Source organism: Micromesistius poutassou (genome assembly GCF_964030765.1).
Source record: "Micromesistius poutassou genome assembly, chromosome: 9".
Classification (NCBI taxonomy): Eukaryota; Metazoa; Chordata; class Actinopteri; order Gadiformes; family Gadidae; genus Micromesistius; species Micromesistius poutassou.
The window spans coordinates 1869652-1888105 of record NC_140279.1 but is presented as its reverse complement, the minus strand read 5'-3'; the positions used below and the strand labels follow the sequence as shown (position 1 = coordinate 1888105).

General features: G+C 45.6%; 1 protein-coding gene across 9 annotated transcripts in view; it reads left to right on the top strand.

Annotated features, from left to right (window-relative positions):
• The first annotated feature begins 251 nt into the window (after nucleotides 1–251).
• The window catches only part of LOC311353271 (myosin IXB), a 60230-nt gene continuing 42027 nt past the window's right edge, over nucleotides 252–18454 (top strand). For 8 of the 9 annotated variants that reach the window (XM_084473121.1, XM_084473118.1, XM_084473120.1 and 5 more), the window contains exons 1-4: nucleotides 252–631; nucleotides 16786–17004; nucleotides 17164–17383; nucleotides 17827–18336. In XM_084473121.1, coding sequence (XP_084329247.1) covers nucleotides 16847–17004; nucleotides 17164–17383; nucleotides 17827–18336 — 888 coding nt within the window. In that variant the 5' untranslated portion in view covers nucleotides 252–631; nucleotides 16786–16846. Of the gene's footprint in view, nucleotides 632–6587; nucleotides 6749–16785; nucleotides 17005–17163; nucleotides 17384–17826; nucleotides 18337–18454 lie in introns of those variants that run through there. The other variant, XM_084473115.1, reaches the window with a different exon arrangement.

Genomic DNA, 18454 nt, shown 5'->3' with positions numbered 1-18454 from the left:
CTACTAATTTATATTACCAGCAATGTTACGATTACTGGTAACATTCATTGATTAAAAGATTGATCAATGACTATTTTATACAGTCGATTATAAATAATCGGCCCAGCCATGCATTGTCGTATCTCTGCCTGTAAGGGGCGCTGCTCGTTCACAGACGCACCGGTGCAACAGGGCGCGCTCGCCGCCTCGGCTTGCAGCTACTTCTCAACTTTTTCATCCGCGCGCAGGCTGTTGCTATTATTTGGGCAAAAGAAAGGAAGTAGCGACGGGGCTAACAACTTAGCTGGTTCAAAGCTATCGATCCGGCTCCGGGAGTTTGTACTTGCGAAGCTATACTAGCGGGATACGTCCCTTCTCTTTTTGTTAGGTTCCTGAAAATGGGCAATAGGTAGCGTTAGTTATTTTTTTCCGGCCACCCTGCTCTCGGACCGACAGAGAAAGGTTGAGCTTTGTCTGGGAGGCACCGCCGCTGTTAGCCTGTTCGCTAGGACCGCTGGGCTGCCTGGTTCCCATTTCAGTGGAAAAAGAAGAAAAAGAAGACTGCTGCAAAGCTGCAACCTGTTTTTATTGTTTGAATCACGGGATTGCAATAAAGGACTATCGCCAGACATGAAACAGACAGGCGAGCAAGGTAGGTCGTGATGGTGGAGATCTGTTTTTGTATTTGTGAAATCAGAAGTGTAACGTTAACGTTACTAAGGCTGATCATATCACCCATTCTGTGTGTTTTAAAAAAATATATATACATTAACGTTAAGGCCACTGGTAGCTTAACGTTAGATCAGGATCTATATTTTTTATTTGCAGTAGAGTTATCAAGTCGAACCTAGTTTTAACCAACTCTGTTTGAAACATTGACACAAGTTGACAGCAAATTCAACATTATGCCACTCAAACCTTTATTTTGTACTTGTACAGACTTGCGTTGTGAAAGTGCCTCATAGTGAACAGGATCAATAATTTCCCTAATGCAGCCCATATGCTGTTGCTTGTACTGTAGTCTCCGGTTCAAAGTGACTGGTAAAGTGTTACAGCGATGTTCCGTGATGTCCCCTGACTGTTGTAATACATCAAATGTCAGTGGGCGAGACAGCCTTGCACCATGGTTCAGGCTCGTTCTGCTGTTACATGAACAGTGGATCTCCCAGGGTATAGGCTACGTTCGCTCTATCTACTCCAAAGTCCTCACAGTTGTCGTGATAAAGTAGCTGGACTGGTTCGTTGTGAAGCACGACTTAAGAAGATGTACTATCCTGCTATAAATCGAATCAAGGCTTAAACGAAAGGACACCATTAAAGGAACCTTTACTATGGGAGCTTTTAGCATTTCAAGGGTATACATTTTGGATAACAAAACTATAAAGAAAGCTTTTGGAAACATTTGTGGCTTGTGGTAGACCTTAGTCAATAACAAGACCATACTACTTGATCTTGTCCACCTGTCGTACAGCCCTGACCAACCCTTTCCAACCTTCTCCGTGAAGAATATATGGGACTGCCAGCTCCCAGCTACATGACTAATATCTGGGTGGTTGGGGAAAAAAGTAATCACATAGTGAAATAGCTAAAAGGAACTGTATAATTAGACATGTGTCCACTTCACGTCCTCAATCACTAGGGTTTTACAGATGTGTTCATGCTCGTGTGTACAGTGGGTCTTGGACAACATTGCTTAATGATATGGTACGTTTTCCATGGATGCACTAGAAGGATTTTTCATTGTTGGCTCTTTGGCATATTAGCCAATTTTGTGTCTTTGAAAAATGTGTGTAATGATCTAGTCTTAAAGATAAAGACTAGATATTCTTAACATAGTCCATGCTAATTCACCCAAATAACAGTAAATGCTATTGAAAAAACATGGCAGAACATAAAAAAAATGATGGGTCTATATTGACTACATTTGCTATAGAAAATGGGAGTTTTATTGTCTTGTTTTGTGTTGCAGTGCAGCTGTTTCTAGATCCCAAACAGAGTGCATCCATGCAGGGCACTACACTTTACAGACCCTCAGAAAGACGTCCTTTGAGTCTGTGGTCTTGTAAAGAAAAGGGGCTGGCATATGCTGATGGTTTCTGCTCATCAGCCCCCTAGGAAACTGACAGACTGTCTGTCAGAGGCTGAGAAATTGGGGAGGGTAGTCATTTGTGGGCTTAGGCGAGAGGAGGTTGAAGGAGGAGAAGGGAGCTTGGAGGAGGGTACTGACAGGGTGTGTTTTTTTTATTGGAGCCTTTGGTAATAATTGGCAATAATAAACACAGCCTGGCTAATGCAGCTATGTGAGTCTTGGGAGGAAAGGGTTATCAAAGGCTAATGAAAGCTGTTCCATTATCTCCCAGAGACCTCGGAAGAAGTCTTCACTTCTGCTCCAATTCAGCCTGTTCCATTATTTTGTAATTGTTAACCAATAAGTTGCTGTGTTGTTATGTTATAAGCCAAACAGTGTCATCAAAACATCTCTTTGCTACCATAATAAGAAACCCTTTTTTATTAGCCCTTTTTTTTATAGTGCGATGTGTTTGTGCATTGTGGTCATATAAAGCAACAAGACACAGCACATGGGAGAACTCTATTTGAAGACGATGACTGAAGATGTGTCATGCCTGTTTTTGCATTGCATATGGCTGCAGAACTGTCATGGCTGCAATGTGTCTATCAACCACTTCTGACAAGCTGGTATCTTATCTCATGCGGCTACAGAAACAAATGTTTAAATAACCAGCTTCCCATGACAGCTGTTTGATGACTCACGGCTAGCCCTAGATGAAACTAGGTTTAAGTGTGGATTACACAAAGTAATTTACTCATTATATTCAATTGTAAAATTAGTGTTTCTGTTAATCGTCTGTCCACAACTATGTATAATGTTAAACTATGTTTACTTTAAAAAAAAATCTAAACATCTACCCGTGGACTGATGCCACACCTGCCACCTGCATTCCTAAAGGGAAACTCTGTCCTCAGCCGATATAGGCTTCAGTAATCAAACCTATTTAAACACATAAAGTGGGAATTTTATCCACACCGAATCAGCTTGCATCAGATACGGAAAAGAGTTTGGGTTTATCATACATTTATTTGATAAGGGACGTTTATTTGTTTAGTGTTGTGTTACAGCTACAGTGTTGGAGCCGAAAGACTTCTCAAAGCTTTGGATTTAAGGGATCGTGTGACTACGCTCTTAACTTTTAAACAGACAAAGAAAATCCTGGAAAAGGAAGAACTGGAAAAGCCACAACGTGGGATTGGAAAGGGGAATCCAGTCTCCACACGAAATGGTTAACAGACATCATGAAAATTGAAAGAAGAGGCTCTTAACCATTGGTTAAGTCACAACAAAATTCTGGCTGCACTGGTTGCTCTTTTGGTTGCGTGATTCTGCGGCACGATCCCTTAACCGGTTTCTATGAACTGTTGAATGAGGTTTACTATATATGAAATGGCAACTGCCTCCACATTGGGTCGGGCTTGGCAAGAATGTCAAGGGCATGTAGAGTCCTGTGTCTCTCTCCCTCTCCTAATCTGCCATTGAAGCACATGCCTCTTTGTTTCACTGTCACCGAAATGGCTGTTGAAGACATCGGAGATTGGTTGACATAGGTGCTAGCCTACCTTCTGTGCTGTCCTCTGGGAGGGTTCTGACACCGGCGTTAGCAACATGATTTCCGGTGTGTAATTCAAACTGGCTTAGCATTCAGCCTTGCACATAGAAGGTGAATGTATCCTGTATGTGACACAGATTCGCAGCGAGCCCACACCCCACTTCTCCTGGTGGGGAGGCAGGAACTGGGGCAGCTGGGAGGGGAGCAGGCTAAAAAAAGCTAATGTGCCAGTGATAAAGTATGTGAGATATCTAGGGAGTATGCGACAAGTGCATCTGGGAATTTCTGAAACCATATAGCCGAAAATCCACTCATAACAAATGGCCTTCTTTTAATAGGCACTGGGTTCTGATCGAGACACAAGGAAAGAAATGTTGAAACAGACAAGATGGGGGGAATATGTTCTTTTACTCAAACGCCTTTGGCTGCTCAGATTCTTCAAAATGGGCTCGCTGGCTTTATGGGCTTTTATAAATAAGACGTGCTGTAATTATAGGGTATGTATGTGGGGAGATTGCCGACGCACTGTTTAGATGTGGCCAGCGTTCATACACTTGCTCGTCATCAGCCCATCACTTCAGAACCGGTTCCGAACAAAACGGTTCACATAAGGACACCTACCATAATATGGTTCTGATCTTTACCTGGCGGTGGATCTTTGATAAGGTATTGTACCGTAACGCAAAATATGTTTCCCCCACTGAACGTGGTTTATACAACACGTGCAAAGTTATGGAAGACTGAATAAACCACCTTCAATTTGAAATGTGAATACGTTGTATTCAAACAGAGTTTGGGATTTGGATTAAACTACACCAAATGTCCTAGTTTTAACTATGGAATTTACATCAATGAAGATGGTTACAAGCTAATGGTAGGCTTAATTGTAAATCTATAACCTGAATTGGCTACTATTGGCTACTATAATCCAAGATGTCTGACTGCTGGTAACTAGTTCCAATACCTGGTAGGTTGCCCATACTTTGCTGCCCTGTCACATCTGTGAATAATGGCCTGTATGAAACCGTTACAGGAGCAAGTTCCATTGTGACCAAAAGGCTACCTTTACAATGCAAGCCAAGATGGTGATTTCTGAGAATAACGGTACATGCTAATTTCAGCAGCAAAGAATGAGGAATCTACAGTGTTTAAAGGGCCAACCTAGTCAGACTGTGGGTCTCACTTTCAACATTATTGATGTTACCCCCTCCCCCCCTGTGTGTGTGTGTGTGTGTGTGTGTGTGTGTGTGTGTGTGTGTGTGTGTGTGTGTGTGTGTGTGTGTGTGTGTGTGCGTGTGCGTGTGCGTGCGCGTGCGTGCGTGCACGCGCGCTCAGGGACACAGGATGCCCAGTTAATTGCTATGAGTGCTTTAATGCTCCCCCCCCTCATCTTCTCTGTGGTCAGTGATCCCGTCTCCTGGGTCTGGATTATGGGCAGAGAGACGGGACCTCCCCTGACAGCCTAGATCTAATCTTGTAATAATTCAGAGCAGCACAAATAATCTAGTACAGCCTTATGCTAAGATGCTTGTGCTTAGAATTTCATGGCAATCATTAACCTAAAATTAGTAACACACACAATGCGTAATTAGCAATAATTACAGCGTATTATAATGCGTGATGTAGTAAATTGTTAAAGGAAATGGGCTGGATGTCAGTTGTGATTTATTTAGTCGTCAATTGTAGGCATTTTCATGTTATTTTTAGGAAAATGTGTCTTTTTTTTATTTCAGTGCAGAAATACAGGGTTGGGGTTGACCAGAGTACAAATCTTGTGAAAGTGATCGTCTTGTCCACCCGGCCAACTTTCCAACATGAGCAGATGTAACAATACTGAGGCACAGGAACGGGGGTGGCCTGGTTTGTTGCTACAGTAGATGGGCGCAGACAGATTCACACGAGGCTGGAGCCAACCGCCTCGCCCTCTCCCTAGCTGCTAATGGCCCAACAGCACGCGACACCTTCTGCAACCAGCGATGGATGGATGGATGGATGGATGGCCGGACGGAGGGTGGAAAATAGGCTAAATATTAGCCAGGCGAAGCGGCATGGGTGACGAAGTGTTCCCATTGAACGTGCCAGGGTGGCTCTTACAGCCCCCGCTGTAAGCCATAACAGAACCTTGAATAACCTGTGAGTTGGCGTTCCACGCGGCGCATACGACAGTGCTTAACCGAGAACAAGGCGTTTGTTGTTTGTTTTTATCGTTGCTTTGTCGTTTAATTAATTAAGAAAAGGAAAGGGCCAGAAGACCGTTTGCTCGTGCAATCACATTTAAGGATTGTTGATTTTGGAGCCTAATCAGAGGGATTTCATTACCAAACGTATTCCAGGTTTTCTTTTGGCAGAGAGGTTCACGATTTATACGGTTTTCCATGTCCATATGCCCCCCTTTACAGGGCTGGGCTATTGGACCAGACCCTGTTTGTGTCATAGTCTGCAGGCTGCAGTGAAGCCAGACCAAACCAACAGATGCCTGAAGGTCTGTGAAGAGACAGAGACACAGACAGACTTGGAGAATGTAACAGTAAAAAAGCATTACAGAGAAGAGAGATGCAGAGGGCAGGCAACGTGTGTGTGTGTGTGTGTGTGTGTGTGTGTGTGTGTGTGTGTGTGTGTGTGTGTGTGTGTGTGTGTGTGTGTGTGTGTGTGTGTGTGTGTGTGTGTGTGTGTGTGTGTGTGTGTTAAGGGGGGGGTGGGGCTCCTATTGACACAGGAGGGAGAGCTGGGGGAGAAGAAGGAGCAGGAACAGTAGACCTTGGCTCTGTGTTCACTACGGTCCGCCCCCCCTGCCTTTTTCCCTCTTTTCTTTGCTCTATTTTTACCTCCCGGTCTGACTGGGCTCACTGCTGAATGAATCCATATGCAAGTAGCATTACATCTGGCACGGAGGGGGAGGAACCATTGGGGTGGGAGGAGCCGGTACTGGGGGATGTTGTGAGTCACAGGGATGGGAGATGGACGAGGTGCTGCCGTAACGGTGGATTTGCCTGATAGACGATACTCAATGGCTGGTGACTACACTGGATTGGCCGGTTGAATTTGTTTTTTCTCCAGGCTCAACAAAGCCCCACGTTTTGTATTTTGGGTTTTTGAGCTGGATTTACAACAAGAGAACAGTGAAGTGGCCGGCTGAAATGTGTGAGGTTGGTTGCCGTGGTGTCCTGCCATGGATGCTTACTACAACAGTAACTACACACCAGCGTGAATGTGTGAATTTGTCAGGCCACCCCACCTATGCATCTCCAGGAGACACCTTTTAGAATAGTATTGATAGTAATATTAAATGCAGTCTATGATAAGCTTCTCATGGCAAGACTCCTTCATTTGCATACTGTGCTTATCTTCTGTGCTTGAAGGCCCACTGTGATGAATTGTAATCCTGTACTTGGATCATTTATTTGCAAAACAAGGCTCAAAAACGATTAGTTTATACAATGCTTTAAAACTGTGACCACTTGCAATGCTTCTAGCATCTAACGTCATCATGTGTAGGATCTTTGTTTACCAAATGGTCATTGATTCATTTGCAGTCTTAACAGTAAGATGCTTACAATTGGAAATACTTTGGTATAATTGCCCCGATCCGATTCTTTGGGTTGCATCTCCAGGTCTGTTCTAGGTAAGAGAATGTGCCTTGGGATGCAGGCTGACCAAAGAGGGATTTGGCTAGGTCAGCGGGTGAGCCTAGAACACTCAACCTTTGTCTTGTACTGTAGTTTTCTAAAACAAAGACAAGTGTGCATGTGTTTGTGTTGGTGTATTTGCACTACGGTTGCACACTTCCTTATAAATACGATTGCGAACGTGTGTGTGTGTGTGTGTGTGTGTGTGTGTGTGTGTGTGTGTGTGTGTGTGTGTGTGTGTGTGTGTGTGTGTGTGTGTGTGTGTGTGTGTGTGTGTGTGGTCGATTAGGAGACTTAGTCATACTCAGAATGGACTTGGTGTCTATGATGTAGTGGTCTAGTAGAGTGAGTCTAAGTAGTAGTCTATTCTTGTGCCACAATGGAGTCATGTGTTTTTGCAAGTGTTTTTTGGAGCACAGTGGGCCACATGAGTGAGTGTGTACAATATCCCTACTGTCTGCGTTCGTTCCTTCACTTCCTGTTCTCTTCCCGATTCCTTCCTGCAGCCACCCCACTGTGTGTGTGTGTGTGTGTGTGTGTGTGTGTGTGTGTGTGTGTGTGTGTGTGTGTGTGTGTGTGTGTGTGTGTGTGTGTGTGTGTGTGTGTGTGTGTGTGTGTGTGTGTGTGTGTGTGTGTGTGTGTGTGTGTGTGCTTCCACCCACGCTCATTGGAAGGAAGTGCTTCCTTTGCTTGGAACAAGCAAGACGGCCACATGTCTGAGAGTAGCTTTATTCCGGCCAGACTGGACTCACGTAAACCAGGTTGGACCACGGTGTGGAAACAGTTGAGATGAATATTTGGCCGGAGCAAATGTTTGCATATGTTCTTCGGTGTCCTTCGTTGAGGGCTCCCCCCTGGCCTAAACAAATCTAGTCTATTAGCCTAAAGCGATAAGGGACAGATTCCCTCCCGTCTAGTTATTAGCCTGAACTGCGGCGAAAGTTCTGCAAAAACTCTGGAATCCCTGTCACCACCAGCCAGGCACGGAATCCCAGGACAGCCAATCAGGAGCGGCTGAGCCTTCTGGATACCATTAAAGCTAACATAATGCTATCCCCCCCCCCCCACATCCCATGTTCGAGAGTGATTCATGTGGACGCTGGCAGTTGTGGGTCTAAGGTTTCAGCTCATCACTGATTGAATACATGCATTACTCCCCAGACCACTATGGCCCACATACAGATGCTCTCGGAGTAACCTCAGGGTAAAATCAGAACCAGTCCCCCGCTAAGCCTCCAGAATACAGATCGGAATCGCTTTGCTGCTCTCTAGCTTGGCATTTACATCTGGAGTTGTGGTCCGTAGCAGAGATCTGCAGTGGTTTTTCAAAACAAATGAAATACAGAACAGCCGTACATTTTTAAAGTGCAGTCGAGTTGAGACTCATTCAGAGACCTGATCTCCTCCCAATCTGTGTGCTGCCCATGGGTGTTAGGAAAGACTAGTATGGACCGGGGTTCTGACTGTATTTTTGTATTCTGACACCACTCTCCCTCAAGATCATTCATCCAGTAGCACTCCCCTGTGGTCCACTCCATGCCCCTGCTGAGCACAACCTGGGGCATTTGGACCCAGTTAGCAACCCCAGGGCCAAGTGTGACGACATGTTAGGTTGGGGGTGGCAGAGAGGGGATACTGGCTTTTTTGGGGGGGGTGGGGGTGGGGGCGGTGTAAGAGCAGCATCCCCCTCCTCTCATTGCTGAAGTTGGAGAGACAGGCTGAGACATTACTGAGATATAGGGAGCTGAGGGGAGGGCACTGAAGGGGGAGCCGGGTAAGAAAAGCTAGTTTGAGAGGGTGTTGTGTTGTAGACGCTTGTGTTTAAAATTTTGGGTGTAGGGGGGGGGGTGTGTAAGGTCATACCCAGACTTTATGGATTACCGTCCTGCTGTGAGATCATATAAAGAGAAGGAGTTTATTGAGCTGCAGCTGGAATTGGTGTTGAATTCCTACTGGCAGCCGCCTCCAGAATAGAAGCAACGCGAGGCACAGGGACCTCATAGCAGAGCCTGTCTATAACCAGGCCATATGTACTGCAATGTATTCGTCTGTCTGACCCAGTAAGTGTGTGCGTGCGTGCGTGCGTGCACGCGCCATGACCAGGGGTCATGCCTACCTCAGAGGGAAGTCAAATGAATAGCAGCAGGCTATCATCATCAGTTGTCAATCAATATGTTGATCACAACTGTATGATTTTGAAAGTGACCCAATCAATGAAACACTGTCGGATGACCTCATACTTATCGACCGTCATCGTTAGGGATTGTTGGTATCTCTTGCGGCAGAAGAGTCGACATTGTGCGGGCAGGGGGGAAAACAAACAAGAGATAAAACTTCAATCACATAAATGCCATCCATTGTCATGTATGAGTCTCTGTGTAAAAAATCGGGACAGTGCCAATGGACTTTGATACCGGCCTGTTTTTTTTTATCAGTGTATCTAGGCCAGAAAAGAGGTTTTAGACGCAGGGCCAGGGCTGTCTCCCTGTGAGAGAATGGGGCGCTATCAACAGGTCAAACAGGGGCTCCCTGCGGAGTCTTCTTTATCCTCCTCTTTAAGAAGGGGGCAGCAGATGCTCTTCTTGCCTGGCTTTATTGTTTGTGGCTAGCCAGCCAGTCAGCCAACTCAATGACAGGGGGAGGAGGAGAGATTTCTGAGAGGCCATTTTCTCTCTCTCTCTCTCCGTCTCTCTGTCCCTTTCTCTGTCTCGCTCTCTCTCTGTCTCTGACTTTCTGTCTCGCTCTCGCTCTCTCTCTCTCGCTCTCGCTCTCCCTTCCTCCTCTGTCTTTCTGATTTCCCCCGGCTGACGGCTGCTGGATGAGTTAAGTCCTCCGATTGAGGTGTCGTCCGCCCGTAAACAAAAGGACATAGGCTGTGGTTGGGCCACATGGCTCCGGTGGGAGGGCTCCCGTCCATTCACAGTCACTTGGGCTGCGTCTGCACCACATAAAGAAACCCAGGAGAGCCTCCGGCTGCCTAGCACCCCTCACCGCCCCCCCAAGCAGCATCTCACTCACTCACTCAGTCTCTCACTCACTCACTCACTCACTCACTCACTCACTCACTCACTCAGTCAGTCTCTCTCTCTCTCTCTCTCTCTCTCTCTCTCTCTCTCTCTCTCTCTCTCTCACTCAGTCAGTCTCTCTCTCTCACTCAGTCAGTCTCGCTCTCTCGCTCTCTCTCTCTCTGACTCTCTCACCCTGACTCTCTCACTCTGTTTCTGTTCTCTCAGCATCTTATTGTCCCAAGAGGATAGAGCAGGCTTCCTTGGCAGCGAGCCAGCGTGTCTCATCTCCATTAGGTCAGGCAGAGGAGAGGTGTGTTGGTGATGGATACCCTAACAATCCCCTCCTCCCCTTCCCCATAGTCCCGGGAGTACAGGAAGAGATGTGAATCCACAGCTGGGGGTATTCTAATGTACCGCCGAAGCTGCTCTGTTCCTTCTTTCTGTGACTTCTTTAATAATTAAAAAAACATCTGTCAGTAAGCCTATTCGTCCACCGAGGTAAATGATGACATTAAAGTAGAATGTACTTTGAGCGTTATGACACTTCAGTGCTGTGAATTGGACAATTTTCTTTCATCAGTTTTCCACTGCTAATGTGTTGGTTGTAATCATTTATGAATGAGCCAGTACCATTTAAAGTGTCAAACAAGGTGTACCTGGTCAAAATACGGTTTACAAAACCATTTTTGATGTAAACTGTCTGCAGCAGGGTCGGTTAGTCACACCCAGTAATCGTATCTGACGTAATATGTTAGATTAATCACAGTAATGCGTCTAGCCCTGACGTTAGGAGTCACCATTTGAGGTGAGGTGTTCGGCCCTTGTTTCCCGTAAAATTGGAAAACAGTATTTGTTATTGATTTCTGTTTTTTGCCAACAACACCACAAGTGTGTGTATATTACTAAGTTAATAAGTTCAGCTTTGCCACGTCATGGCTTCTCTTAGCATTAACTTGTTTAGTGATATAACTGAACTGAGTGAGAAGATGAGTGAGAGATGTTTGCAGTCAGAGACAATCCCTTATATGCCAGTGGGGATCCCGTTGTGTGGCTGAACTGGAATGTTTGGGAGTATGTATGTCATCGACCCCTGATGCACGGCACTGCTCACACACTCCATCACAATCCACTTCCTGTCTACATGACCTCCTTTGTGAGTGCATATGAGTGAGTGAGTGAGTGTGTGAGTGAGACATACAGAGGGACTGTGAGCAAGCGTGATGTTTTAAACAGTGGTAGCCTACGTGTCATTGCACCCAGTCACTTCCGGCAAACCATGCAGTTGCCTAGCAATTGGTGTGTGTTTTGGGTTTGTATTTTGAGACGTCCAATTTAAGGATGATTGGTTGTCTACTCTCTGTGCCAAAGAGCTCAGGAAACCTCACTTCCATGCGTTGCAGCCATGAAGCCTAAATAAGTGGCTGCACAGTGTCAACACAATAGACTGCTGCAGCTGAGTTCAGGCAGTTTACATTTATGATAGTGTGTGTGTGTGAGTGTGCATGTTAATTTAATAGCCATCTCCTTTTCCTGGAGCTTATGGTGTCGTATCAATCTGTGGTTTGATTTTGTGGTGGATGCTTGAGGGGGGAGATAGTAGTTTCTAGGTTAGTTTAAACTTTACATAAATATAATTTCTGCCATCATCTGTCATAGTATCCCACTGTTTAAACTATTCAGCTATACTGCATAAGCGTTTACTATGAAAAGATACTCGGATGCTATAAAAAGATCCCAGGTACTTTTGGTTTTATTATAACATATGATCATTTTATTATCCCCACAACATTTGGGAGTAGAAATTGTGATAACCCTGTGTGTGTGTGTGTGTGTGTGTGTGTGTGTGTGTGTGTGTGTGTGTGTGTGTGTGTGTGTGTGTGTGTGTGTGTGTGTGTGTGTGTGTGTGTGTGTGTGTGTGTGTGTGTGTGGTCGCCCAGTGTGCACACGCACACCTGCAGATCCTTTGTGCTCAGTCTTGTACTTACAAATACAGTATGTGTTTTCAGAATGATGTCATTGTTATTGGGCCATTAAACCCAGTGTTGAGAGCTTGGCTGAGTCAGAAACACTGCCACGAAAACACTGTTTTTAAGAGTTCCCCCGAGGTTAAGAAATTAAGCATTTAAAGGTTACAGATATGTGATCGTGGAAATACTTTTTGAGTACAAGAGAAGGAACAAAATAGTTTTGCTGGTTACGTTTATTTTCCTCCTGTGATTTGATTACGTAGTACTGATTGATCAACCGGTATACTGTTTGAATAGGCCTCCTTGATCAGTGACTAGGAGGTTAGCTAGGGTTGGTCAGCCTCTTACAGGCTGTAGACAGTAGATCCTCCAAAACATTTTCTTTATGGAATTAGTTAGTTGTGAAGTACCTCCTTCTGTCTGCCGTACATGGCTAAACGGTGTCTGCCTGCCGTAGGCCTGGTCTAGTTTGTTGACTTAATCCAGGCGGTAAGACCCTATAAACCCCTGGCTAAGCTGCTTGAGAGCAGAGGACCCGTCGATCCTCCAGTCTTATCTGTGGAATGCCCGTCATCCTCTTCTTGGGTTCCAGAGGAAGGCCGCTCTACTATCTGTAAGGCTTGGTCTCCCTTTGATTGTCTCCTGGGATTCCCTAGACCGTCCCTCCCCCACACCGCTTACGCTCTCTCCCACTGTTTTAAATGATGACATGCGTCCCTTTCTCTCTCTCTCTCTCTCTCTCTCTCTCTCTCTCTCTCTCTCTCTCTCTCTCTCTCTCTCTCTCTCTCTCTCTCTCTCTCTCTCTCTCTCTCTCTCTCTTCCTCTCTTTCCCCCCCCCCCCCTCTTGGCTTTGTGTTCTCTCCCTCTTAGCTTTGTGTTCTATCCCTCTACCTCTTAGCTTTGTCTTTTCTCCTTTTTGAAGTTGGTTTAGCAGGCAACGGTGGTGGGGGAGTTTAATTGACAGAGCTAAACCAGACAGAGCTCATGATGGGGGATAATGATGATGCTGTCTTCTGTGGCTAGCTCAGTTTTGCATGCCGTGGCGTTTTATAGACTTGTGTCTGGAACTGTGGTCAGCGAGGCTGGCTAGGGAACAAGCTGAAAACCCTGTCTCTATTTCCTCCTTTTTCCCCCCGCAATGTGACCTAAATTATTCCAAAACTAGCCTGTTCCAGATGCAGTACTCCAGGCTCTGTTTTTTTTCCTTTAATGTTAATGGTGTTATGAAAAGCTGCTCCTGAACAGCACATTTTATGAGTGTGACTGTAAAAATCATCACCTCTGGTTTACAGTAGCAGTCATTAGAAGCACACCCTTTCAGACCATTTTAGATTATGATGTCTATGAGATCTGTTTTACATACAACTTTATTAGCAAACAGAACCATTCAACACTATCCTCCTATCGCTCATTCATTCGCACAGAACAATGTCAGCCATGCAATCTCAATGGGAGTGGTTAGGGGCTAGGCTATAGGCTAGGTTATTGCTTAAACCAAACCCTTACAAAAGGGATTGCACGGCAAAAGCAAAGCTCCTGTTACTAAGCGACCTACCCCATCTCCTGAGCTACTTCTGGATCCAACCAAAACAATCCCGGGGCCCCTTCACAGAGGGCTACATTTGTCTCCGTACAATGTACCGCTGATCTTTACTATGGCTGTAGCATTTAACGCAGAAAAAAGGGTAGGGGATACGCCGTGTTTAAAATTGGATTGACGATGTTCGCGTTTGCTCGTCTTTGGCTCCAGTGTTGATAGTCAACATTGACCTATTGGCTGTTCAGCTCCGCTGGTGCACAATGTGTTGAGAATGACGAGTTAAATCTAGACTTGAGAGCCAAGTATTGTTGAAAGGGTATTATCATGCGTGGAAATGTCTAACATCAAGAAAACACACAACTAGAAATTGATAATATGGAATTGTATATTTACTTTATGCAGATAATAGTTTGATCAGTCTGGGCAAATGTCTGGCAAGTCATATACAGTATAAAACTACAATATATAGGCCTAATAATAGGGAAGAACATACTATTTTATTGCTTAAAACAAATAGAACTAACTTTTATATGAAGCCAACTAGCTAAACTCGGCCTGCTTACTTGAGGTGATTTCAACGAACCCGTTTTTGATGGAAGACAACATAAACCGTCTGAGCTTGAATAACAACAATGATAAACCGTTGGCCCCCTCGTTCCAGAGCTCCGGGTCAGATTACTGTTTAGTCCTCTAGTGATTTAGGCCAGGTTTCTGTTTCCCCCAAGGAGGGCCTTGGCCGTTTACAGAGCATACATCAGTGATACAACTTCCGGCTTTGTGATCCATCATCAGCCTGAACTTTGCCCTGCGGTATTTCGGCCTGTACTGTGTCATCCAGTACTTGTGTACATTGAAATTGGTCACAGACAATGTAACCGTGTGGATTGAATCTCTTGAATATAGTTATAATAATGTAAGGTGTCAATTAATACTTGGGCATTACAGAAAATGTACCATGGGATGAATCCCTTCAACGCAGTCTGCCGAATATACTGCATTACCTGTATATATTAGTCTGTTGTATCCTCCCAAAGCAGTGAAGATTATTTTTTTTTACTGTATACTATATTTACTATATTCTAGACAAGGGTTCTTGTCTGTATATTTATATCATGGATGGTAACGGTGTCTACTGTCTGTCTGTCTGTCTGTCTGTCCAAACTGTTGCCAAACACGTGATGGCCGTGCCAGCTTGCATTTCTGGCATGGCTACCGATGGTGTGCTGCTGGGCATCATTGGCAGGGGAGGAATACAGTGTGCTCAATTGGTCATGTCTGTCCAGATAAGGATAAGCTCTGGTAACACTCCGGCATTGGGTCAAAATGAACATGTTGATATTGGAAACGAATGTGCAACGCTCCTGTAAGGAAAACCGTCGCTGTAGCACCCAGCTGCGCTGCAGACGCCGTTCCCTGCCTCCAACTGCAAGGCGGCTGCGATCTTCTTTAAGTGATTGCATGTAACCGTTATCCCATTCATTTATGAAACTGACTCATGCTACAGTTGGAAAGATGTAGAATGGAAAAACAAACTCATATTTATCTGGAAAACAGACTCATATTTATCTGGAAAACAAACACGGCGCCAAATGATATTATTTATTCACATGGATCTCAATATAGCCTCACTCAACTGTTACCATTTCTGGAATCAGAATTTGGACAAACTAATAAACTGGTTTATGCGCAGTTGTAAATCATTGGATATTTTTTTCTTTTCTTTTATTTTCACACGATTTTCTGGTTTGGTAATTGAGACTGTGACATGTTTTAGAACATATGCTGCACCGCAGTCAGGAGGAAATTGGGAACATCCTTGGTAAGGCTCAAACAAGCCTATCCATTGTTTTTGGTTAATGGGCTGTGTACGTTTATGTGATGTTGAGGGATGCGTGCTTTTTAGTGTTGCCAAAAATAAAATGAAAAATGGGTTCATCCCAGGCTGGGCAGAGCAGTGGTTATGTTGGTGGTCTTAAATTCATCATCCCAGTTCTTCAGTATCCTTACGGTACTGTAACCCTATGCGTTCAACAGCTGTTACTGTTCATTGGTGAGTTGGTATTTGCTTTTTTTTCCTGTTTGTAGCTAGCTCCAGTTTTCAGGGACTACACTATTTATACATCACTTGTGTATATCACTTGACAAGCATGCGCCACATGGTAATTTCATATGCTGACAATGAATCATCGTTGACACACCAGGCAGGCATTCAAGAATCTCTAGAACTGCAGCCACATGTTAACAGGTAACACAGCAGATCTATAATAATCTAGTTAAATACTGAATATTTAGGGATTTCTTAGCAAATTGATTATCAAGAGAAAGTGGCTTCATTCTCAGAAAATTCATGCTTGGTATTTCCCTCTGACAGTATTAGTCAACTGCAAAATCGGCCAAGGGGTATGCTTTATGTTAAAGCTTGTCTGTTGAAAAGTTTAACCCTGGGCATCAAGCAGTACTGACGTACTGTATGTTAGCTAGTGTTCTCTAAGCCTTAATATTAATTAGCTTCTGCATTTAGGCACTCTCTGTATTGACAGAATAGGAACTGAAAACAATCACAAATGCACCAGAAATTTTCATTTCCCTCTGTTCTACAGAAAAAAGGTTTTAAATAAAACCAAAAGAGTTCCAATGAAAGTCTTCTGGCATGTGATGTCATGGCTTTTGGAAAACCAGATCACTATCTTCTTGTCATCGCCCTCCTCCTCCTCCCTGTCTGGTTGTTCAAGGGCTGGTGTTATGTTGATGTTGTTTCTATGGTGCATTGCACAGCCACTCTGTAACGCAGCTCCTGCGTCACAAGTGACCAGTCACTTGCACCACAAACCGCCGGCAGCTTTGTGATGTTATGGCAATCTGAGATGACCATTATGTCCTGTATGTGTATCTTCTAATTACGTCCTTAACCGAGCCTTTTGCAGTTATTTTACTGTATACAGAGAGATGATGGATGGATGCGACCGAGGGGTTCACTTCATGTATCCATCTGAGGAACGAATAGATGACTGTTGCTGACCGACGTGCACATGTGTCCCGCAGGTGCTGAGTGGTGAGTGAGGTGGCGGATGCGGCATGCAGAGGCCACTCCTCCTGGCTCAGAATGAGTGTCAGAGATGGCGCTGCCACAATGGCAACGATCACGAGTGGAGGCGGAGGAGGAGGGGCAGGAAAGGCAGCTAACCCCCAAGACGGCCGCTCCTACCTGCTTCAGATCTACCCCCGGTTGGCTACAGAGTCCTCCGCCTGCTGCTACCTCAGGTTGGTTCAGTGTCATTTAAAACCACCCTCAATTATCAATTGTCGTTTGTTTTTGACCGTGTGATCAACCGCGGCGACACGCTCCCGCGACTTCCGAATGTGAAAACGGAAGTTGTGTAGCTTATCGCGTTGTTTGCTTGTCTGTTTTTAACCAATCAGAGTTCAGAAGGACGCGACCGCCGCCTCTGTGATCTGCGACGCGGCCTCGGCTCTGGGGCTGGCCTCCAGCCGGCTGTATGTGTTGGCAGAGGTGAAGGAATGCGGCGGGGAGGAGTGGATCCTGGAGTCTGGGGACCTGCCCGTGCAGAGGCTGCTGCTGTGGCCCCGGAGGGCCCAGGAGGAGCATCCCCAGAGCCTGGGCTTTTATTTCTTACTACAGGTATAGTGGAGAAGTAGGGTCACCTAGCTACTGGCCGCGGGTCATTCTACTCTACGGGGCGGCATGTGGCTCAGGAGGTAGAGCGGGTTGGCTGGTAACCGGAAGGTTGCTAGCTCGATCCCCGCCGCCTCCTCCTAGCTCCTCCTCTGTCGAGTGTCGAGGTGTCCCTGAGCAAGACGCCTCACTCTTACTGCTCCCGACGAGCTGGCTGTCGCCTTGCGTGGCTGCCACCGCCGATGTTGTGTGAATGTGTTTATGATTGGGTGAATGTTGGGCAATGTTGTAAAACGCTTTTGAGTGGCCACTGGTTAGAAAAGCGGCATATAAATGCAGTCCATTTACCATTTACTTCCTCTATAAATCCTCTACAAAATCCTATGTTTGCGTTTACCCTCGAAATGTATTTGAATGTGTCCTGGTTCTCTTTTTTTTTTTCTCATCAGGAGAGCGACCACGACGGCACCATCCGGTACGTCCACCTCCCGGCCCTCACCAAGGAGCAGCAGGCCCAGAGGCTCGCGGCCCGGGGCTTCCTCCCCCCTCCCCAGGATGACTTTGCAGACCTCTGTAACCTGCCGGCCCTCAACGAGGACAGCATCCTGGAGAACCTGCGCACGCGCTTCCACAAGAAGAAGATCTACACGTACGCCGGCAGCATCCTCATCGCCATCAACCCCTTCAAGTTCCTGCCCATCTACAACCCCAAGTACGTCAAGATGTACGAGAACCACCAGCTCGGCAAGCTGGAGCCACACATCTTTGCCATCGCGGACGTGGCTTACTACGCTATGCTAAGGAAGAGGGTCAACCAGTGTATCGTCATCTCCGGGGAGAGCGGCTCGGGCAAGACCCAGAGCACCAATTTCCTGATTCACTGCCTGACCGCCCTCAGCCAGAAGGGCTATGCCAGCGGGGTGGAGAGGACAATTCTCGGTGCTGGACCGGTACTGGAGGTGAGGACTGTATTTATGGATTGTTGTGGTATTGTTTATGGTTTTCCTCACAGGAGCGTTGCACATTGAGTTTTCAATACTAACATGGTTATTTTGGCCCAATGCTGGAGGGTTACTA